General features: G+C 61.8%; 1 protein-coding gene across 15 annotated transcripts in view; it reads left to right on the top strand.

Moving 5' to 3' along the window:
* The window catches only part of MYT1L (myelin transcription factor 1 like), a 404,563-nt gene that overhangs the window by 365,138 nt on the left and 15,374 nt on the right, over positions 1–24,051 (top strand). For all 15 annotated transcript variants that reach the window (XM_038560664.1, XM_038560665.1, XM_038560668.1 and 12 more), the window contains 3 exons: positions 8,511–8,573; positions 13,316–13,399; positions 14,059–14,280. In XM_038560664.1, the coding sequence (XP_038416592.1) occupies positions 8,511–8,573; positions 13,316–13,399; positions 14,059–14,280 (369 nt within the window). The remainder of the gene's footprint in view (positions 1–8,510; positions 8,574–13,315; positions 13,400–14,058; positions 14,281–24,051) is intronic.

Raw genomic sequence — 24,051 nt, 5'->3', positions numbered from 1 at the left:
CGGCTCTTGGCACAGATTTAAACAGTAGGCTTCACCTGTTTGGATCTGCCTCTTTGCCTGCAAATATATATATATATATATATATATATATATTATATATATATATATATATTTGATCAGCTTATTTCTACAAACTTTTGCTAAACTAAGAGTTTCTGAAATCACTTATAAATGTGACAACAACAACAACAACAACAAAAAAAAAAAAACAAGGAGGAAAAGCAAAGTCCGAGGAGAAAGGCTAGAACTCCATTGTTTTTAGTGAGCGATGACACAGCAGAAAGTAAACGAAGGCGTAGCTTAAAACCAGGCAGGTGCACAGGAGAGGATGGGGCAGGAGGCGGGGCGAGGGGGGTGAGGGTGAGGGACGCAGGGTGGCCCCGGTGTCACAGGACAGGACCCCGGGATCACTCGGGACGTGTCGGGGCTCAGGAGCCGCTCGTCTCTCCCGGGTAGAACTGAGAACACTTCCTCTGAGACGACAGAGGGATGCAAACAATAAAAGATCTACAAACACCACAAACTAGGAAAAACAGGGGGAACGAATTCAGGGAGAACGGTAGTGGGAGGAGCAGGGCCTCAGCCGCCAGGGGAGCTGTGTGGCCGCCCCGGCCCGTGGCCCCGGGGCCTCCCCCGTGCCCGCCACGTCCATGAGCCCAGGACACAGCTGCTTTTCATTCACCCAAACCCCCCCTCCTTCACTTAAAAGCAGCCTCCAACCGTCTGCGGATGGAGAAATGGAACGGCCACCCCCCCGGCCCTGTGGCCCCGCGGCTTGCTCCCCGCAAGTGTGTGTCTGGCCCAGTGGGCGACTGTGACGGGAAGGGGCCGCGTGGGGCTGGCTCGGTGTTGCCGCCGCCCCTGACTCGGCCCGGCCGCCCTGCGCTGGGCATGCAGCTGCAGGAAGCCCAGCCTCCGGGCGTGCTGCTGGCGGGTCCTGCTGTCTCAAGCACAGTCCACCCGGTTCACGATGCTGAGCCAGCAGCCGCTGCAGGGATCCCCCCACCCCGACCCCGTGCCACCCCCGTCAGTGACCCTGAACGGTGGGCGAGACCCCTGGGATTCGGGCACCCATGCCTTCCCGTCCTTAGAGGCCACGCACGTTTGAGTGAAGCATGCCAAGTAGGGTAGAGACACCCGTCCTTGCACATCTCCACCTACCCCCCACCCCGCGCCCGTGGCCAGAAACCATTCCCCGCAGCCGCACACACACGGGTCCTCACCAACCACTCCTCACTACACACCACTGACACTGACAGCCCGAGGGCTCAGTGCGATCGGCAAAGGTGAGTGCTCCTGGTGGGCCCCGCGCGAGGTCTCTGCATGCCCAGTCGCAGCCCACCCGCATCCCCAGGGCGGTGCGTGTGCACCGCGTAGGACAGGACGTTAGAATGCTGGATTCTGTTGCCTTCGCTCAGCCACACCAGTCACCTCTTGTGTGTTTTTTTTTGCATGGGTCCTCCGAGTCCAATTCCAATTCTGACTCCGGCTGCCCCAGTCTCTTGTTTAGCCGCTCTACTGCTGCTGGACGTGCATGTGCTCTGGCAGCAGGTTCCCATGGACACATCCCGTTAAGTGAATGGGACGTCAGGATGTGCTAGGTACGTTCGGCCGCACTGGACAGGAGCCTACTCCTGGATGTACCTGGGACCACTCACGGGCAGCAGTGCGGTGTGGCGGCGAGGGCCCCAGTTAGGCTCCCATCCGCGGACAAGGAGGCAGCATGACCAATGACTTAGAGCTTAAGATCTGTAGGCTGCATGTTTGGAAAAGATGGAAAAGTGCATGTAGCATGACCAGCAGAGCTGCTGTGGCAGCCCAGGCCTGCAGCTCCGCATTCCCTGAAGATGCCCCGGGAGCAGTCCGGACCCCACCTCAGCTCTGCTTGGGGCCCTACGGTCCAGCACTGCCAGCCCAGGCCGGGCAGCACACATGCTCCCAGGGACCCCGGGGCCTGAGTCGGGGAAGGGCAGAGGGGGTCACACAGCACATGTTAGGGGGAGGTGACCCGAGGCTGATGGCAGGGGCGTGAGCCACCCGCTAGAGACGTCCTCCCAGTGGGTTGTGCACACGTGAACCACCCCCGGGGCCTCACGGCATGCCGCGTGGGCTCTGGCCTGCACGGCTACCGGGCATCACGGCGCTGACGCGGCTCCTAAACCACCACCTCCGTCCACCTGCCGCTCCTACACCACACAGCTCCGTGGGCTTTCCGTCCACCCCGGGCTCCGGGAACCGCAGCTTGAGTGTTAGCCGCGTGACCACACGCTCTGCTTCCTTAGTACCCTGAGGCCTGACCCAGCCAGAAATGTTATCTGAATCATCAAAGTGAATTTTTAAAAATCACGTTAAGAGTACCTTTAAAATTCTATGTCATTTATTGGTTTGTTTTTTTGGTATAATTTAATATAAGTTCTGGGGACAAAAAAAAAAGCTGTTTTTGCTTACACGTTACACACAGCAGAGAGCAGGTCTTCCACCTAAATTCTTCTAATAACGTGTTGAATGTGCACTTTGAAATGCGTAGGTGTGCATAAAGCTGGAGGGTCCCGCACATAAGCACGCAAAAGCCCCTCACCCGACACTCACGGGGAAAGGGAGAAGAGGACAAAGCCCAGGCGTTGGGATGAAAGCAAGAAGCAAATCCAGTAACGCTTCCCGCAGAAGTGCCTCCTGGAGGGGCGGGCGCTCAGGGCTCCGGCGGGTGGCACCTCAGCCAGCCCGCGGTGGGCGAGCGGCCCTGCAGGTGGCACAGCACGGGGGCGGGGCGGGACCCCCCTACGCCCTCCAGCAGACGCGGGGCTTCGTTCCATGGCTCAGAGCGGCGGCGGCGCTGCGGGGGCCCTAGCGATTTTGGGCGGGAGGCCAGGGCGGGGGACGCTTGGACGGTGCCACATGCCAGCGCAGGGACCTCTGTGACCAGCCACAGAAAGCTCAGAATATGAACACGGCACTTCAAAAAAAAAAAAAAAAAAAAAAAAGAGAGAGAAAATTATTGAATGTCTAACAGGTTAAAAAGTGATTTGCAAGATTTTGTCTTTCCTGGAGCCTCAGGTAATATATCTCAGAAATTGGGCAGAAGTAATGTATATTGCTTTTAAGTGACCTGGTTTCTTTCCATCTGGGGAGAAGATTGCAGAGGTGCAGCGTAAAAATCAGTATATGTCATTTTTCCATTAGAAATTATTTTGCACGCCTCTGAATTTCTTTGTTTCCCTTTTATATGACAAAAAAATCAAAATAAATATATTTTTAGAACCATATCTCTTTAAGCCAAAAAAAAGGTGTTTTTTGAATTGAACTTTTCTACATAAATGAAGCAAAGACCTATCTATGTGGCCTGAATCATTCCAATTTACAAATACATTTTACTACTAGAGACGATGCCTCGTTTTACATTTTCATGATTTCTTTTAAAATTGAGGGAGATAAAAAGTTTTTTATATATATTTATATATATACTTTTATATATATATATAAACTTTTACTAAGTTCCCTTGGTAGAGCTGCCGTGGGAGAAACGGGTGAGAAAAGCTATGAAGGGCCTTCCCATGAAATTGCCCCAAGATCTCGAGCGCGTCGCTCTGACATTTGGTACGACCCTTTCAGAGGACTCAGCGAGTCCTCTCCTGCGCAGTTTGAGCTTCTAGACTCAAATCCAGTAGCAAGCCGGCCTTCTGGGCAGTTTGACGAGGTGGGTCAGCCGCACAGTCAGGCTGCCCTTCAAACACGCCCACCGTGCTTTCAGCCCCTAAGATTTTAAAAAATAAGTAATTGACTCTTATCAAGATAAGAGATCATGAGACGCCTCCAGATGTTATTTCCTGTAAGCTGGTTTTGAGGAGATAAGCTTGGTCTCTGCACCCCCCTCCGGCCCCCGGGCAGGCCTGCCAGCTCAGACGGAGCGGACGTGAACAGGGAGTCCTAGGCTGGTGCACGCAGGCTGGGTGGCCTCCCGGTCTGCAGGGCAAGGGTAAGATTCCCCAGGAGGCAGATGCTGCGAGGCCGGCCGAGGAGTCCGGCCTCAGCCACCTGGCACCCAGCAAGGACTCCTCGGCAGCGCCTCTGGGTCCCCGAGAACAAAGGCTTGTGTGCGTGGAGTCAGCCTTGGACCTTTTTCCGAGGTGCTCGTGATAGTATCGCCAAGGGGACCGATGCACCACGGGTCGACCGGTCTCAGCTCCCGATGTGTAGCAACAGGCACTTCAGTGTGGACATCCATCCAACTAGGAGAAAACGTCCCGTTTCAGATGTCTCTCTCCATATGACACTTGATCAGATCCTCGTCTCTGTTTTCAAGAGAGGGGAGCACGACCGCACATGGAGGAGGCACTTGGACATAGTCTTATCAATCCTTAGTTGATGACACAAGGCCAGTCAGCGGATTTAACAGTTCCCGTTGCTCCCGCCCTGTCTCAGGACAGGGGTTTGGTAAACAGGAGAAAACAACACAGTGGGAGGTCGTGTGTCTTGCTGAGGGACCAACCAGGGGCAGGCGAGAGGCAAGGGGGTCCGTTGTCACATTCTTGTGATGGGCGCCAGCGCAAGATCAGATCTCGTTTTCGGGACTGTGTATTTCAGTGCATAGACACGGAGTTATGTTTTGATATTGGGGGGTCTATGTCCTGACCTCCACGTGGGTGTGCCAGTGGAGCTCCTGCAGAGGTCCCAGCGGGATGCTTCGTTCAGTGGGAAGTAGTTCAGAGGAGCCCTGAACACACAGGGCATTGCGGGAGGTTTGGGCTCAAAGGGCTCTTCGATGTCTTAGATCTGCCAAAGCAACACAGACCCAGTTCGCTCCTACCTGAGAAGGGCTGGTTCCATGAATTCGGAAATCCAAAACTTGGTGAATGGTCCTGATTTTTTTTTTCTTCAGCTTTTGCTTGGATGCTGCAAAACTTCAACACCGCTTAAAGCATTTTGTCGTGATTTTCCCATTGCCATTCTTAAATGTCTTTTTAGGCCCAATTTTTCCAGCCAGGTGGTGACATTCCCTACACCAAATTATTTCCCCTTGGTGTTACTTAAACCCCAAGGCAAATGCAAGGTCACGGATCGGGCACAAATGTTTTTGTTGTTGTTTTGGTTTTTTTTTTTTTTTTTTTTTTTTTTTTTTTGTCTCGTATACGTCCACGAGGCAGCAAGCTTAGCTCTAAGACCGTTTGTTCCCCGTGTGCGTTCTCAGACTATTTTCACCAAAAGCACCTTTGGAGGGGAAGCAAAACGATATTCGATATTCGAGGTGGTGTTTTATGTCACAGAACTTTGCATCTCTAACCATAGGAGCTTAAAATAGACTTGGTGCTATTGTCCTGGTAACTGCCAGGAAGCCAGGAGGGCGGTGAGGGTCTGGTGTGCTTCCCCACGGCTGCCGAGCACTTCAGCACGGCGGACCTGTGCCTGCCTTCTGGGGGGTTTCCATGGAAACCCAGTCAATCTCTTCTGCCATTTCAAAACCCAAGCTGTGCAGCACATGCTACTGTCTGATTTTATCCACAGGGGATTTTGATTATCCCACATGGGCCTCCCTTCATGGAAGAGATGTGCTCTTAGATGGGTAGATGGAAATCGAATTTTTGTAAATCGATTTTACACCACCCCATTATCAAGGGTCCTGGAGCTGGCTCCATCTGAGAAGCAAAGACCCCTTTTGTTAGGTGAATAATCGCTCCCTCATTCACCGACTTCAGAAAATTGTATTTTTGAGTATTGAGATTTCTTAAAGCTAGGAAATCTGTATGTAAATCTAAGAGTTTAAAAAAGCCTGAAAGTCTTGAGCAGCAACAGAAAAATGAATACATGGAGCGGAGAGAAGAAAGAAACCCTTCCAGGCTGCCTTATGTGGTCCGGAAGCACCACCTAAAGATAAAAGAGCCGAATTACCACCCCGGACAAAACCCAGAGCTGCGGGTGTCGGGGGAAGGAGACAAAGAGAGGCGGTGGGCTCCTCGGAGCTGCCCCCCCGCCCCCCGTGGCCCTGGGCTGCCCCGCTGTGCTGTGCCAGAGCCCACGGGGGTGAAGGCAGGGGAGGCTCCCTGGAGGAGGCAGGAGGCGGCGCAGGAGCCAGGTCAGGCTCACGGTGCAGGTGCAGCTGGCAGGTGAGGCGGGCGAGGGGCCCACTCCGGTCACCGCAGCCGCGGGGTGGGAGGCGGGCCTGGAACTCCGCCCCGACTGCCTGACTCGGAGCTTTGAGAAGAGCAGACCTCTTAAGAAAGCAAGAACTCTTTCTCTAAATGTTTTTTTTTTTTTCTTTCCCGGCACAGTGGAAGCTCTGAAAATGAGCCAAATCAATATTTTGTTTGTTGTTTTCATGGTGATAGAGGCCATTTTAAACACCTCTTTTTTTTTTTTTTTTTTTTTTTTATATCAGATGATGCCTTTGTAAATGGCTTGAATGCACAAAACCTACTCTGGAAAATCTTACTCTCTCTCTCTCTCTTTTTTATAATTAGTCAAATCTGATTTTCATTTGCATTAGTTTGGTTATAATGCCTCACTTTAAATCTGAACAGAATATGTCAACCTCCTACAGCCCTCACCAAAAAAAGGCATATTGAAAAATTTCTACTCATGTTAAAATGAATAAATTTTAAATAAATTTGCACTGAGTGGTTAAATTAGGAAGAGTTTAAGGATTTTTTTTTTAAGCAAAAAGCAAGGCCAAGTGTGTATTATTGGCTAGTAGGAAACATTTCTGTTTCTTGATACATTTTCCAAACAGAAACTTGCATGAAGATTAGCCTCTCTTAGAATGATTTTTACTGCTCGCAAGTCGTCCTCCTCCTCCAGCTCTCAGGTCCACGCGCCCCGGGGGGGGGGGGGCCTGAGGGAAATCAGCCCGGGAGGCCTGAGGCCGGGTCACTTCACCTGTTATTTAGGAAACAATCTCTGAGTGATCTCAGCACAAGAGTCTTGTGATGCAAGTTTAATTGTATGTAAACTGCTGTTACTTTAGCAGAAATCAGGTCAACAACCAGATTCAGGGTTGTCCCTGTTCTTGATACCAGATTCCATCTAAACGCCCCGTTCTTCCACCCAAACGCTTATTTTAAAACTCCCGGGCTCCCCCAGTGCAGGCCAGTGACCTCCCCTTCCCGCCCTCCCGGCCTGGGCCTCCAGGGAACTTGAGCCTGCACCCCGACCCAGAGATACCGCGTCCCGAAACTTGAGAGCTGGTGCCCTGGGCCCTTTTTGGGACTAAAGGAAACGTGGACAGCTTCTGACTCCTAGGAACTGTCCGCACGTGTGTGTGTCAGCACGGGGCACCCCAGGCCCGCCTCTGTCCAGTGCCGTGGGGCGCAGGGGTGCACGGGGTCCCGCTCCTGACCTTGAGGAAGTCCCATCTGGCCCGGCTCAGCATCCGGCCCCCACGGTGGCTCTCTGAGAGGAAAGCCCCAAAACGCCTCAGACGCAGTCCACGTTCCGTAAACCCTTGAAATGTGTGATGTCTGCCCTTGCGGGGAAGACAGGTGCTCCCCGAGCAGGGAGGAGGGCACAGGGCGTGACCCGGGCTGCTCTTAGGTGTCAGGTGGCTCACAAAGTGCCTTCATCCTTGGGGTGAGGTTGGGTGTTTTAAGGGTAGCTTTTTTTTTCTTTGAGATCTACACACTTGATGGAGAAAAATAACTTTTCTTAATTTTTGTCCTTGATTTCTACATTCCTGGTGGGTACGAGGCAAACTAAAGTAGCGCGGACTGAAGTGTCTCTGCAGCGCCCCCGGGACAGGTCTTGGGAAGGCTCGTGTAGGAAGTTGTAGGAAGGGGCAGTAATCATTTGTAAGGCACATTCCGTCCCCCCAGGACAGTGGCAGTGGGGTAGTTAAGAAGCCAGGCAGTGTAGGCGTAGAGGACTCCCAGGACCTGGTTGACCAAGACGCCTGGGCTCCACTCAGGCCAGTGAAACAGGGTTCTAAGGCCCTCAAGCCCCCCGCCGCGCCCAGTGCTTGTCCGCAGGACGGCCCGGCGAGTCCCCAGCACTCCGCTCGGGGCCGCTGCCCTCCTGGGGTCGCGGGGTGGCCAGTCAGCCCCGCTGACCAAGAGTCCGTCTAATGGGAGCCCGCCATAAGGCTGGCGTGGGCCGTGTAGACGAGGATCTTGCACATCGTTTCCCCTGCGAGTCTTGCTGCGCACACGGCGGCTGCAGCCGAGTCCCACGGGGACCACAGTGACAAGGGGAGGTGGCAGGAGGTATTTGGAGGGATAGACTCTGGAGTAATAGCGTCGCGCCCAGGATGCTTCCGGGACTGTTGCAGCCCAGGCAGGTACTGAAATCCGTGATCTTTCTGGGAAGCGCCGTTGTGCGCGGAAGGAAGAAGGGAGCCAAGGTTGGTATCCGGTGGTCGGTCGGGGGCACGCGCCCTGCGCCCAGCAGGGAGCCCGCGGCTCGGCGTCTCTTTCACGTAGGGAGGCGAAGCCTCAGAGCGATTGCTTTCTGGATAAGTGAGGGACTTAGTTGTTCCGGGAATCGTATTTCCTTCCAGTAAATCGCCCATTCTGCATTTTTCATTGCAGGTGCCCCACCCCTGGCTGCGATGGCTCCGGGCACATCACCGGGAACTACGCGTCTCACCGAAGGTAAGCGAGGTGCCTGCCCATTCGTGCTCGTGCCCCCTTCCCGCCCGCATGGCGGGACCCACGGCTACGAGGGTCTAGACGCCGGGACCACCAGGCAGCACCGTCGTCACGGCGTCCGTCCGGGACGCCAAGGGCCCTCGCCTGCCGGGCAGCCGGCCCACCGGTGAGAAGGTGCTCAGGTCGCCCAGCGGCAGCCGTGCCCCCTCGACAATTGGGGAAAAGCAGCGAACAGCCTTGTTGTGAGGCCCGGGGCGTCCCGGGGAGCGGCGCCCCGACACCCTGGGAGCGGGCCTCTTAACACCGAGATCCGAGCCGCAGGCTGCCCAGCCCCTGGGAGCGAGGAGCTGAGCTGAGGGCGTGGGGATGCTCGACTGAGCTCAGCACCGGCCCCGGGCTCCAGGACAACACGGTCCGCGGCGCGGCCACAGATCCCCCCGCACCACCCCCCCCCACCCCATGCCCGCCACATTCAGAAGAGAACTGAGAGAAACTTTGGGGACGTCGTCTCCACAGAAGTGGATCGGGAGCTGCAGCCAGGGGCACACACTTCCCGTCCTGTCGGGTTCGCAGCGGCAAGCCAGCGCCGAGGCAGGGACGGGGCGTGCATGAGGACCCGTCCGACGGCAGAGCAGCACCGGGTCGGCACAGGTGGCGACTGGGTTAGGGGAGGCCGCCGCCCGCCCGGCCGGTCTCGGAATCTCTGATTGTGAAGCGAAGGTCCCAAAGCACACGAGGACCTGCGCTTTAAGTGCATCTCCCACGCGGAGGAAAAAGAAGAAATGGAGGGAGAGGGGGGGAAGGGGAGAGAGGGGAGGCGAGGGGAGGGGAGCGGAGGCCCCTCAGAGACAGCGTCCGCCCTGGGCCACCCACTAGAGGGAGGGTGTTTGCCCGAGGACCCCGATGAGGGGAGCAGGGGATGGGGTGGACGTGGGACCACCTGCGGGGGAGCGGGGATGCCCCCGGCCATTCGACGGGTTGGAGGAGGGTCGGACACCGCGCCCACGCTGTGCGGCTCCGTCACTGAGCTCCGCGTGCTTCTGTCTGCTGTCCATCACCCGACGCACTGTGGGCAGCGCGGGGCCGTGGGGCCTGGGCTAGCAGTGCCCACAGGAGGACTTGGGGCGATGGGAGGGCCTCTGCTCACCCTCCCGGCCAGGGCTGTCCACCTGGGCCTCGCTGACGCGGGCGGTCGAGCGGCTTCCTGGCTCTACCACCACTTCGGTCGCTCGTGACAACCAAAGAAGTCTCTGGGCGTCCCCAGGTGCTCGCGGGGCCAGCAGCGCGGGGCTGGGCCGTGATGTCACGTGCAGCGGGCTGACCCCGCAGGTCAACCCCGCAGGTCAGAGCCTGCCGCCCTGTGCTGGATGCGCAGCAAGGGCGAGCAGACCAGACCAGAGCAAAATCACCCCACGAGATCGCAAAGACCCAGACACGCCACGAGCCCCCACACCCGTGGCGGCGGACGGTGGGACATCTGTGTAGGAAACGTCGTCGTGTAGCATTCCATCACAAGTGTCACCCGGGACTCCTGGGCGAGAGGATCTGAAAGCGCCTTTCGGAGGTGACACTTGCAGGGGGAGGCCGGAGCCATGAACGGAAGCAGCGGCGGCACTGCAGCGGGGGGCAGTGGGGCTCCCGACCGGGCCAGGGAGGGCCGAGGGTGCACATGGTGACCCCGCTGCACCAACGGGCGGCCGGGCTGCACGAAGGCGAACGAGCGTGCGGCTCAGGGGCACCTGCCAGGTGCGTGCACGGCTTCCAGCACAGTGCAAGTGACCCAGGGACAGGGCTCTACGGGCTCCCTGGGTGGCTGTCAGCACAGTGCCTGTGCCCAGGGAGACGCCCAGAACCCCAGACAGCCGGAGCGGGACCACAGGGGCAGCCAGGTGGCACGGCAGGTGGCGGGGGTGGTGGGGCAGGTGGGGGCCCAGGAGAAGAGGACGCGGGCTCTGCTGGCAGGCCGGGCACCCGGGGCCTTGTGCACGTGCTGAGGAACAACTGCAGGGGTGACACGGACTGCGCTCGGGCAGCTCCGAGGTCACCCGGCCTCCCGGCTGCCGGGTCTCGGACAGGGAAGCAGGTGGGTCAGGAAGATGCTCAGGACGCACCGTGCGAGTAGCCACAGCGAGGAGAGGAGGTGAGGGGCCCAGGGACGGCGTGGGCGTGGGACACGGACCTGCACAGGCCAAGGCCGCTTGCAGGCCCTGGAGGAGCGTAGGGGTTGCAGATCCGCCAGCCGCTCAAGGGTCATGGCGACCCGGACAACAGTGCGTTTGCCAGCAGAGAGAAGAGTCAGACCGCGGGGTGCAGGGGCAGCCGCTGAGCAGTCAGTGGGGGGAGGACCCCCCCTTTCCTACATCTTACCTCAAAATGGAGCAGAGGGATAAAGGCAGCAGGAGGGAGACATTCGGGTGCTGTTGCCAAGTTCCTGCCAAAGGAGATGGGCCGCGCGCCAGGGAGACCACCCGCAGCCCAGCCCGGCCCCGAGCCACCCCCAGTCTGCAGGGTGCCGCTTCTCGGCAGACGGGAGCCAGGCTCCTTCACCAAGAAGGTGCAAAGCTGAGGACGTGGGGTGCAGGGCCGGGGATGGGCCTCCTGTCGGGCAACCCGCCTCCACCTGGGAATCCGCGTGGCGAGGGGGCCAGGGCTGACCAGGGAAGGATGCACCACAAGCCCAGGAGCAGCAGGGGCATGGTCTGGGCCCCCCCCGGTCACTCCACACAGGAGTCCATGTCCTTGCTGAGTCTGCATCCATGATGGAGCCCCGTCCACCTGGAGCCCCGTCCACATTGGAGCCCCATCCGCAGTGGAGTCCACATTCACAATGGAGGCCCATCCATGCTGGAGGCCCGTCCACACTGGAGCCCCGTCCACCTGGAGCCCCGTCCACCTGGAGTCCCGTCCACCTGGAGGCCCGTCCACACTGGAGCCCCGTCCACCTGGAGCCCCGTCCACCTGGAGTCTCGTCCACTTGGAGGCCCGTCCACTTGGAGCCCCGTCCACCTGGAGCCCCGTCCACCTGGAGTCCCGTCCACCTGGAGTCCCGTCCACTTGGAGTCCCGTCCACTTGGAGCCCCGTCCACACTGGAGCCCCGTCCACCTGGAGTCCCGTCCACCTGGAGTCCCGTCCACTTGGAGCCCCGTCCACACTGGAGCCCCGTCCACCTGGAGCCCCGTCCACCTGGAGGCCCGTCCACACTGGAGCCCCGTCCACCTGGAGCCCCGTCCACCTGGAGTCCCGTCCACCTGGAGTCCCGTCCACTTGGAGTCCCGTCCACTTGGAGCCCCGTCCACACTGGAGCCCCGTCCACCTGGAGCCCCGTCCACCTGGAGTCTCGTCCACTTGGAGGCCCGTCCACTTGGAGCCCCGTCCACCTGGAGCCCCGTCCACCTGGAGCCCCGTCCACCTGGAGTCCCGTCCACTTGGAGTCCCGTCCACTTGGAGCCCCGTCCACACTGGAGCCCCGTCCACCTGGAGCCCCGTCCACTTGGAGGCCCGTCCACTTGGAGCCCCGTCCACCTGGAGCCCCGTCCACCTGGAGTCCCGTCCACTTGGAGTCCCGTCCACTTGGAGCCCCGTCCACACTGGAGCCCCGTCCACCTGGAGCCCCGTCCACCTGGAGGCCCGTCCACACTGGAGCCCCGTCCACCTGGAGCCCCGTCCACTTGGAGCCCCGTCCACACTGGAGCCCCGTCCACCTGGAGCCCCGTCCACCTGGAGTCCCGTCCACTTGGAGCCCCGTCCACACTGGAGCCCCGTCCACCTGGAGTCCCGTCCACCTGGAGCCCCGTCCACCTGGAGGCCCGTCCACACTGGAGCCCCGTCCACCTGGAGTCCCGTCCACCTGGAGCCCCGTCCACCTGGAGGCCCGTCCACACTGGAGCCCCGTCCACCTGGAGCCCCGTCCACCTGGAGTCCCATCCACCTGGAGCCCCGTCCACCTGGAGCCCCGTCCACCTGGAGTCCCATCCACCTGGAGCCCCGTCCACTTGGAGCCCCGTCCACACTGGAGCCCCGTGCACCTGGAGCCCCGTCCACCTGGAGTCCCGTCCACTTGGAGCCCCGTCCACACTGGAGCCCCGTCCACCTGGAGCCCCGTCTACCTGGAGCCCCGTCCACACTGCAGTCTGTGTCCATGTGTCCCGGGCGTGTCAGTAAACGGCCCAGTTTCTGGTCCTTCTGCAGAGTCCAGTTCCCTCTGTCCCGTGTGACCTCGTAGGACAGCGCGCTGGCCGGTGCTACGCCGGTACCTCTACCAGCACTTTCTGCCCCAGCTGCACGTTTTCCCACGCAGAAGTGTGAGCTTCTATTCCCAAGATTTTGAGGAAGGGAAGCCTGGCGTTGGGCACCCTCTGTACGCCCCGCAGACACGCCGAGGCCGCTACTCCGAGGTCGAGGTCGGGGTCGGGTCAGGGAGGGCTGTAGAAGGCGGGTCCCCGAGAGGGCCCAGGAGGCGTGGCTGCTCTCCGGGGCTGCCCTTTCTGCACCCGCCGGCCCGCCCGTCCTCACCAGCCTCGTTCCCCGGCCGCCGCAGCCAGGCCTCCGGGTCATGGTTGTGGTGCCCCGGTCGGGGCTGCTGGGCTCTCAGGCCTCTGCGAGCACACGGCGCGGGGGGGTGGTGCCCAGGAGGACCCCGCGCCGGGCTCCGTGTTCGTGGGGAGCAGCCCGGCTCCTGGAGAGCGGGGTGTCGAGCGGCGGCCACAGGCGGGCGGATGCGTCCTGAAGCCCTGTCCCTCCCTAGTCTTTCAGGCTGCCCGAGGGCGAAGAAGAGCGGCATAAGGATAGCGCAGAGCAAGGAAGACAAGGAAGACCAGGAGCCCATCAGGTACCGGGCGCGGGGGGCAGCGGGTGGTGGGAGGGTGGGGGCCCGCAGGCCGGGGAGCCAGGGAGCACGGCCTGGGACACCTGCCGCCCACGGACGCACCGTCTACACAGCGGGCCGTGTGCCCAGCGGCTGCCACGGGCCACACTCCCCATCCGGGTGCAGAGAGCAGCTCACGGACTGGAGGGCGGGGGCGGGTCCACGAAGGCCCCTGATGCGTCACCGCAACACTGAGACCAGCGGTGGCCGCGTCCCGGCCTCTCAGGGGACTCCTGCACCCCCGCCGTCCGCCCAGGCTGTCGCCCGGGGCCCAGAGTCCGCGAGATGCCCCCGGCGTCGCCCGCCTGCAATGTTCGCCTCCGACTCTGGAGAAAAGTTTTCCATGAGAACAAACTAAAAATTCATTCAGATGAAAATTGTCAAAATACCTGCGACTTAACAGAGTCCGGGGGTAACGTGAACGGTGCAAGAGCACGTGTTTCCCACAGGCCGGCCACCCCCCCCCCCCCCCCGCCCCGCCACGAGCGTCCTCGGCCGCCACCCACTGCCAGCCCCCCCTTCCCTCTCCTTCCCTCCGGCCGACCAAGCGGGCTGTTCTGGCCTCGCCACAGAGGCCACCCGGCGAGCGACGCCCCGACACAGCGTGTGGCTTTGCTCCCCAGGTGTCCCGTTCCCGGGTGTGACGGCCAGGGCCACATAACCGGGAAGTACGCCTCCCATCGCAGCGCGTCCGGGTGCCCCCTGGCCGCCAAGAGACAGAAGGACGGGTACCTCAATGGCTCGCAGTTCTCCTGGAAGTCCGTCAAGACGGAGGGCATGTCGTGCCCCACGCCGGGCTGCGACGGCTCGGGCCACGTCAGCGGCAGCTTCCTCACGCACCGCAGGTGAGTGGCTCCCAACCCAACACCCCTGCTCCGAAAGAGCAGCGGCGACGCTGCCGGCAAAGCCATGACCTGCCCTGGCGCAGGCGGGAGACCCTAGAGCGGGTAGAGAAGCAAGTCCCAGTCCTGCCCCTGGATCAGCGGAGGCTCTCGGCAGAGAACCTGCTGGAATTGTGCGCGGGCACCTGTAGGGTCATCCCCAGGCGGCACCTGGCCCGGGGTCTCACGCCGCAGCCTGGACGCGCCCGGGAAGGCCAGTCTTGCCGTGAATCGTTACCGCCCACGCTTCCGTGTCTGCAAGCCCCTCGAGCGCCGCAACACAGGAGGCCCGCCTGTGGCTCCCCGTGGAAGGGTCGGGGGGTGCGGACAAATCAGGCCAACAGAGCGGGTTGGACGTGGGGTCCCCGGCTTCTCGGAAACCAGGCCGGCAGGAGAAACGGGGGAAAGGCACGTCCAGCACGGGATGAACAAAGATGCCGCAACCCCGCGTCCTAGGTGTTTGGGGACGGGGACACTGAGCCTTCCAAGGTTCCTTGAAAGGAAGGTGGCTTTTTAATTGTCAAAGGAATTCCTCAGAGGTAGGAAAGTCCGACGGGGCCAGTGGGGCCCCCAGCCAGCAGCCCGGCCCAGTGGAGCCTGCGGCCCCCCAGAGGTTCCCAGCGTCCGGAAGCAGGGACGGATCACGCTGCTAGTGCTGGACGGCCAGGCCCAGGGGACAAAGGACGACCCCCCGCCCGGGCTTGGCTGCCTGCCCCAGGGCCAGGAAGCCTCCCTGCTTGGCCCCGGAGGTCCCCGGATGTGACCCGCCTCCTGGCCAGCGGCTGTGCTCGATGAGCCCGAGGCTCGGGGGTGGGCGCCGCGTACCTGCCCGCGCAGGCCTGGGGGTGACGTGTCGGGGCACTCGGAGGGTGTGTGGGTCAGGGGCCTCTGGGCAGAGGACAGCCGTCGGGGGCTTCACTTGTCCTCAGGAGCGGCGAACAGCCGCCTTTCGCCAGCCAGGCCGGAGCAGGGCCACGGAGGCGCCCGCGGGCAGCCGTCCTGAGCGCACGGGGCTCGGCGTGGCCCCGCTGCCGGAGGGTGGGCTGCGCAGGAGGGACACAGGCGGGTGCGGGAGGAGGGCATGGAGGGCGCTGTGCGTGGAGCCCCTGCACTCCCGCCATCTGTCCTGTGCAGGGGCCCCGCTCAGTGACCTTGGGCAGCGCCCACCCTCCACCCCAGAACTTCGCCGTCTGCCTAGGCTGACGCGGTGTCTGCGGGAACCCTCGCTCCCCGCGCCTTCCCGCTGCCTGGTGCCCACCACCCACTCTCTCTTCCACGAGTCCCCTCCCGCAGGGACCCCGACGAGCGGGCTTGCTCCCCTGAGACTGGGGTCCTCCAGGGGCCCCGTGTGGCCGGTGTCAGACGTGCCCCCCGCAAGGCTGAACCACATCCTCCTGTTCTCATTTATGCTGCTGGGCGGGCAAAACTGATTCCCTGAAGGCGTGAGAGCAGACGCCGGGCGGCGAGCACCTGGCCGAGCACCCGGCCAAGCCCCCAGCCAAGCACCCAGCAAGCACCCAGACAAGCACCCAGCGAAGCACCCAATGAGCACCCAGCCAAGCACCCAGCGAGCACCCAGCCAAGCCCCCGGCTAAGCCCCCAGCCAAGCACCTGGCCAAGCCCCCGGCCAAGCCCCCACCAAGCCCCCGGCCAAGCACCGAGCCAAGCACCCAGTCAAGCACCCACCAAGCACCCAGCCAAGCACCCACCAAGCACCCAGCCAAGCACCCAGCCAAGCACCCGCTAAGCACCCAGCCAAGCACCCAGCCAAGCACCCAGCAAGCTCATCCACACCCGCTCCTGGGGTGGTGGCCCCGCCATGAGGAGCGACTGGCTGCCCCTCAGCCAAAGGCCTCGGTCAGGAGGGGCCCGCAGACAGCCCCGTTGTGGCCCGGCCCCCTGTGCTGTGAACGCAAAGCAGGTTTAGAATCAAAGGGAAGCCTCCGCTGACACAGGAAGTTCCTGTTATTCGTCTTTTCCCCCCAAAGTGTGAGAGCCTTGCGAGGCGGGAAAGGACCGAGGGTCATGGCGCCAGGTCGTAAACGGTAGATGAAACCACTTCGTCTGTTTTGTTCGGGGGGGGGGGGGGTGGTCAGCAGGGCTCCAATCGGGGTCCTGAGTGGAGCCGCTGAAAAGGACATGGAAAAGGTCCTATTGCGTCTCTAGGGCAGGCTGGCTCTCCCTAAAGAAGCAATGGTGAAAATGAAAACCAAGTCATTCAAAACCAATTTTTTTTCCCATATAAATCCGGCAAATTCCCTCTGGGATACGCTGCTAACACCCCAGACAGGAGGAAAGTAAGATCCCTCGCTTTCTGATGATGCGGCACGTTTTTAAGACTCACGGCCTCCACCATTCGGGAACGCGTCCCAAGAATTCGGGAGTGAGCAGCTGTCCCCACCGCTGCCCCCCCTTCGAGGCCGGCCCCCAGCAGGATGAACACTGTCCCCGAAGCAGCGGCAGTGAGGCCCGTGGAGGGAACCCCCAGGGCTGTGCGGAGGGTTCCAGAAGGTCCAGTTGGGGAAGCAAGGCAAGGGGACTGGGACCGCAAGTGGCCTGAGATAGGGCAGAGGGCAGAGGGCAGGTGTCACAGGGGCGAGCGACGTGGTGGCTGCAGGAGGAGGAGACGGGGGCGCGACCAGTACCTCCCAAGGGCTCGGGCGGGTGGCGCAGCCTCAGGGACTCAGAGCCCACGTGCTGCCAGGGAGGAAAGAGCGGGGACAGAGGGGACAGAGCCGGGCGGCCCAGCAGGCGGAGCTCGGGCGAGGGCAGGGCCCGGCGGGGGTCCGGGGGCAGGTGAGCGGCCGGCGGAAGCTGCTGTAGAGAGGGGCTGAGCCGGCAGGACAGGCCCGGGGACCCAGGACCCCAGGACCGCCCCCGCCGCCCGGGGAGCACGCGGTGGGCTCCCCCCTCGCAGCCAGGGGTGCAGGAGGGCCACGCAGACCACAGCCCGGCACAGCCCTGGGATGACGCCGGGCGCAGGGGTCACTAGAGGGGGAGCGCCCCAAGACCCCGACCTGGCTGTGGGGGGATAGGACCATCCCTCCCCTCCCGGCCCTCCTCACCCGCACTCCTTGTCCCTGCGCCTTCCTGTTCCCTGGAACACGCCTCCCTCCACATGCCCCTCTGCCGAAGAGGCTCCTCGTCCTTCAACAGGCTGCCCCCCGGGGCGAGCACCCCCACCTGCGTCGACCCTGAGTCGCGCTCAGGTCCCGGGACACGGGTACCACAGTATTTCCAGCTCGAGACCAGGGGCGGCTCAGCGGGGCTCGTGGGCAGGGCAGAGCAGGACTCACACCCAGGCCCCCGGCATGGCATGTCGACCCAGCGGCGTCTGGCCTGGTCCCTGTCCCGGCCGCCCCCTCTTGCCCCACTGCAGTCTGGGCGGCGTCTGGCCCGGGACCATTTGCCGCAGACCCAGCGCCTCACTGAGCCTGGCACCGGCACCTAGGAGACGCCTCCTGCGCTGTGCGGGGTGCGGGGTGTGGGGTGCAGGGCGCCAGGAAAGCCCGGGGTCTGCTGCAGACAGGCGGGCGCAGGCCCGGGGCGCACCGGGGGATGTCGTCTGCGCTCGCCCCGCTGCTCCGAGTGCGCGGGTGCTCCCACCGCCTCCATCTCCTCCACCCCAGGACATGAGGAACAGGCCGCAAACCAGAGCCACTAGGTCTAACCCTGCAAGGTCACCAAATAATCTTAGAACGAAGCCTTCTTCTCCACTGGGCTGGACCAAAGAGACTTTTTTTTTTTTTCCACAAAGATCACGTCCTAGTCCCTCTAAAACGTTCGCACCCGGACCCTAGGACCCGATTTACTTTATTCCCAGCTTCCTCGCAGTTCATCACAAACGGGAGAGAGCCTGTCCTCGAATGTTTATTTTGCTTGACACTTGCCAAGAGAATCACGTTAAAAATAAGCCACCAGCCTGAGAGCTTACTCCGCGGGTTACTTTTATGATCGATCTTCTCCTGAAGGCTCTGCAGGAGCACCTTCCCTCCCCGGCACCCCCAGGGGACCCAGGGCAGCATCACCAAATGCAAGGGACGCTGGGAGATGTAGTCTCCCCAAGGGGCACTGGAAGATGTAGTCTTCCCAAGGGATGCTGGGAGGTGTAGTCCCTCAAGGGGCACTGGGAGATGTAGTCCACCTTGGGGATGTTGGGGAGACGGGGTCTTTGTGAGCCCAAGCAGAGGAAGGCTCTGTGCTACCCCGTTTCCGCTAGATGTTAAGAAGCCACTGGTTATTTTTACAAACATACGTCACTGAACCACAGCGCCCTGAGATCCGCATGGTCCCGATTTTAGAGATCAGAAAACCAACAGCAAGAAGGTGAGACTCTCTCCCCTGGGCACTCGGCCTTAAGGAGAGAAGTCTGTCCGGTGGGTGTCACCCGTGGACCCCTGCGTGCACCTGCGGGACCCGCCCAGGATGCTCACAGCACAGGCATCACCCGTGGACCTCTGCGTGCACCTGCGGGACCCGCCCGGGATGCTCACAGCACAGGCATCACCCGTGGACCTCTGCGTGCACCTGCGGGACCCGCCCGGGATGCTCACAGCACAGGCATCACCCGTGGACCTCTGCGTGCACCTGCGGGACCCGCCCGGGATGCTCACAGCACGGGCGTCACCCGTGGACCTCTGCGTGCACCTGCGGGACCCGCCCAGGATGCTCACAGCACGGGCATCACCCGTGGACCTCTGCGTGCACCTGCGGGACCCGCCCAGGATGCTCACAGCACGGGCGTCACCCATGGACCCCTGCGTGCACCTGCGGGACCTGGCCCAGGATGCTCACAGCACGGGCATCACCCGTGGACCTCTGCGTGCACCTGCGGGACCCGCCCAGGATGCTCACAGCACGGGCGTCACCCGTGGACCTCTGCGTGCACCTGCGGGACCCGCCCAGGATGCTCACAGCACGGGCATCACCCGTGGACCCCTGCGTGCACCTGCGGGACCTGGCCCAGGATGCTCACAGCACGGGCGTCACCCGTGGACCTCTGCGTGCACCTGCGGGACCCGCCCAGGATGCTCACAGCACGGGTGTCACCCGTGGACCTCTGCGTGCCCTGCGGGACCCGCCCAGGATGCTCACAGCACGGGCGTCACCCATGGACCCCTGCGTGCACCTGCGGGACCTGGCCCAGGATGCTCACAGCACGGGCGTCACCCGTGGACCTCTGCGTGCACCTGCGGGACCCGCCCAGGATGCTCACAGCACGGGCGTCACCCGTGGACCCCTGCGTGCACCTGCGGGACCCGCCCGGGATGCTCACAGCACAGGGACTCGGGGAGGCCTCGGGAAGAGAACTGCGGCCCACTCGCCTACTAGGCTTCCTCTGGGCCTCTTGGGTTGTGGAGGCGGGGGGGGGGGAGGTCCCCTGCTCTTGTCCAGGCAGAGGGGAAGCAGCGGGGGGCAGACCTCTCCTGCCCAGCTGGAACAGCCCTGCCCTCGGCCCCCCATGGAGACGTCCGCCTCTGCAGGGGGTCCTCTCACAGCTGGGACCGCGCCCCTCCCTCCGAGGCCACGTGCACACCCAGAGGACCCGCCCAGAGGACCCTCAGGGAGCTCCCAGGTACTCTCTCAAGACCTGTGATGACAAATCCAAATTCCACAGCTTCGGGGAATTGGCGGCCTGCCAAGCTAACTGTGCTCCAAGCTGTGGATGAACCGGGGGCCCTGTCGCCTCGGGAGCACTCCCCCTGCACTCTGTGCGGCCCCCTGGTCCCTCACCCTTCCCTGCGGACACTTGTCCCCTTTCCCAGCCGCCCTGGGTTGTCTCCTCTGGCTTCTGCTGCCGGCTGCAAGAGGCAGGACGAGACTGGAGGTCATGGCCGGAGCTCCCCAGACCACGTGGTGGTTTTCTGTGTCAGGAAGGCGCGTGGAACGCATCATGCTTCCCTTCACCACACAAGGAGAGCAGTCTTCTCAGTTCCAGATCTCTTTCCCAGAGAAGGAGGGGGAGTGGGCTCGGGTGGCCCATCTCCAGGAGGAGCTGAGCTGCCAGGGGGATGGAGATGTTCATCCAGGGCCAGACGGGGATTTTCTGGATGGGGGTTTGCTGGAGCCCCGCTTCTGAGAAGGTAGCCAGGCCCCCACTCCCCTCTGGCCACTCTGGTCATCTTACCAGGTGGCCTCGTCTGCAGGGAGAGGTCTCCGTGCTTTGTTCGTGGCCCACTTGCTGGCCCAGGATTTGTGTTGTTGCCGGAGGAGCCTGGAGGCAGGGTCCACCCCGCAGAGGCGCTGTCCTTTGTGCGGGACGGGAACTCCTCAAGAAGAGGGGGTACAGGGAGGTCTTGCTGAGGAAATAGCTCTGCTCCTTGGGGATGCATGTGGGGCTGCAGAGCCCAGGCCCCCGACCAGAGCCGCCCGCACATCCTACCCCTGCACGCACCCCAGAGGGAGAGAGCGAGCCTCACCAGGGCCCACGGTGAAACTCGACTCCGGCTCCTGGACACTCACTGCCTCCCAGGTACACGCTGGTCCTCAGAGCTGTTTCCACGGACGGTCGTCCTCACCGATTCCCCAGCGGCATGAGAAAGCCTTCGGGAGATTTGAATCCATGACCCTTTGCAGCCGGCTGTCTGGACGTGCCCCGTGGGGCTGGTCCCCTCTGAATGGCCGCGTGCTGACCGCCGCCTCCGAAGGCCCCTCGGTAGTGAGACTCCTGCATTGTAATCTCCACGTTCCAGTATTTGACAGGAAGCATCTGGGAGGGAGAAATGCACCATCAGCCCCAAACTGCGACTCCCCCCAAAACTCCCCCAAGGCCGAAGGTGAAGGTCGCATCCACTGACCCTCCGTGGCCTCAGGCAGCAGGTGGCCGCGGTGCTGGGTTTGTGGGTGGCCTGGTCTCGTGGTCACAAGAACTTTCGTCCTGGACCCAAGTCACACCTGCACCTCATGCGTCTGTCCCCGGGTGGCCAATACACATCCGGCGGCCGCTGGAGGCCCACTTACCCTTCAGGGGTCCTGGGCAGCAGCCAGTGGGCTCCCGGCTCTGCAAAGTGACCACAAGCCCACGGCTTAAACCTCGCCCAGCTTCCACCTCTGCTCGTGCGTGTCGGACGCCTGCCCCGGCCCCGGGCCCCTGCTGGGGTCTCACGAGCCTGAAAGCAAGGTGTGAACAGGTGTGTCCTCACCTGGAGCCCTCCGCCCGCCTCAAACGCCTTCAGGTCCTCGGGGCTCCGGAGCCACCTCCCACAAGCAGGTTATTTTGCGCTCAGGCCTTAAGTCAAATAAGTCGTCATACCGTGTCTGCCTCAGAAAACGCAGCCAGTGCTTGTAGAGGGAAGACCGGCCAATGAACAAGCAACAAAATTATTAATTCAAACAAGCTCATCTTTATCTCTGGTAAACAGATGAAGAAACTGAGCACACGGGCGCCCACGGGCACCCACGGGAGCACGGGCACCAGGACCTCGACGCCGCGGCCGGTGGGCGCCCTCAGACTGCACCGCGGACCCCACGTACCCCTCGGTCCCCATCACCACGACGCCACCCTCAACTCGTGAACAGATCCTAGGTTTTCAGGGAAACAGCAGTTTCTAAAATGTGACGCTGTCATGCGAATTCCACACGTCTGTGTTTTCTGTGCCAATTTCTGTTCTTCCTCCGCGTGAGGCAAGAACGTAGCCTGGTTCCAGCCTGTGCTGCCCGCGGTCGCCGAGGGGGTACCCCGGAGGCATCTCGCCCCTCGGGCCCTGCACCCCGCAGTCCGCTGGGCTCTGTCCTGGGCACAGGCACCCAGACCACTTGACCGGGAGCGGCGGGCTGGCGGCCACTGGCGCTCACCGAGGTCTCTCCTCTGTGCCCTCGCTAGCTGGACGGGAGCGTGTCCCGGGGTCTCCGGGGCCCCCCCTCCTGGCCCAGCCCTCTCCGTCCTCCCTCTAGCCCTGCCGTCTTGGTCCAGGCCCACGGAGGTGCGCGGTTCCTGCAGATGCTGCATCGGCAGCTCCAAACGCCTCGCCCGTGACACTCGGATCTGATGTTGGCCGCAGAGCCCGCGGAGACGGCAGGTGCTGCATGGTGCGACGACGCGGCCTCCGGGACACGGGAAGATCACAGGCGCTGGCGGCTGCACGGCTCCGGCTCTCAGGGCCCAGGCCGCGGGCGCCCCCAGAGCCCTGGGGAGGAGTCAGCGCCGTCTCTCTGGAGTCACTGACACCCCCTGCAGCCGGGCTCCCTGCCACCCTGACCCACACGAAGGGGAGAGAAACACCTCGGACGGACGGACAACGCAGGCGCCCGGATGGACGCACGGAGGTTGGAAGTCAGGAGCGAGACCGCAGTGCACGGGCCCCGGGGACCCTGCGGTGGGATGCAGGGCGAGCTCGGAGACAGAGCCGGAGGGGGACGCCTCTGGAAGAAGAGCGGGGCTCCGGATGCCCGGCCTCGTGCCCCCAGCCCTGGGGTCCCCGGCACGCGGGAAGCGGGAATGCCCGGTGCAGGCCGAGGCCTTTCGCCTCTTGCTCCGGGGCTGCTGTGGCCCCAGCCCTGTCCCGGGTGCATCCCCTGTGACCCCCAGATGAGAGAGGACCCCCCACATCTGCAGGGCCCCGGGACAGGCCTCGGCAGGCACCACTCGGAGACGGGAATGAACAGCCAAGGAGGACCAGCTTTCCTAGGAGGAAAGCACTAAGTAACGGGCTGAAAGCAAAACAGACCTTAAAAAGGAAAGGAAAGGTCAGAGAAAACGGACATTTCTGGAAAGAAAAAGATTTTTTTGATTTGTCATTAGATAGAAAAGGAGACTAAATAGAATAGTGTGACTTACTCTCTTCTTAAGCCAAGAGAAATCAAGGGAACAAGAAAGATCTTTTTAAAACAGAGACAAGGGGAATAAAAAGTTGAGTGAGAAGGTCAGCGTGGGAAGCTGAGGAAATCTCTCTTAACTTATAAAAATGAGAAAAGAAGACAGTCTTTAAAAACCAGGGAAAGAATTCCTGGGGCTACCAACCAGCTCGCTGGAGACTCCAGAAGGCGGGAGGGAGGAGGAGCCGAAGAAAGATGCTCACCAAGGAGAGCCGGGGAGCCCGGGCGCCAGAGAATCCGTGACACGGCCCCGTGATGGACACGGTCCCTGGGCAGCCGAGGCAGCACAAGGGCCCGCTTGGGCGCCTCCCGGGTGCTGGAGGTCAGGGCACGGGACACGGTCCCCAGGCTGTCCTGCGGGGTGAGCCTCCTGCCAGGTGACACTCCTCCAGGTGACACTCCCGCCAGGTGACCCTCCCACCAAATAACCCTCCTGCTGGGTGACACTCCTGCCAGGTGACCCTCCCTCCAGGTGACCCTCCTGCTGGGTGATGCTCCTGCTGGGTGACCCTCCCTCCAGGTGATCTTCCCACCAGGTGACCCTCCCACCAGACGATGCTCCTGCCAGGTGATCCTCCCTCCAAGTGACCCTCCTGCTGGGTGATGCTCCCACCAGGTGACCCTCCCACCACATGAGTCTCCCACCAGGTGACCCTCCCTCCAGGTGACCCTCCTACTGGGTGACGCTCCTGTCAGGTGACCCTCCCACCGGGTGACCCTCCTACTGGGTGACGCTCCCACCAGGTGATGCTCCGCCAGGTGAACCTCCTACTGGGTGACGCTCCTGTCAGGTGACCCTCCCACCGGGTGACCCTCCTACTGGGTGACGCTCCCACCAGGTGATGCTCCGCCAGGTGAACCTCCCACCAGGTGACCCTCCCTCCAGGTGACACTCCTGCTGGGTAACGCTCCCACCAGGTG

This window comes from Canis lupus, chromosome 17, assembly GCF_011100685.1.
Source record: "Canis lupus familiaris isolate Mischka breed German Shepherd chromosome 17, alternate assembly UU_Cfam_GSD_1.0, whole genome shotgun sequence".
In the NCBI taxonomy this organism is placed as follows: domain Eukaryota; kingdom Metazoa; phylum Chordata; class Mammalia; order Carnivora; family Canidae; genus Canis; species Canis lupus.
Note: the sequence above shows the minus strand (reverse complement) of the source record. Positions and strands in the feature narration are given on the sequence as shown.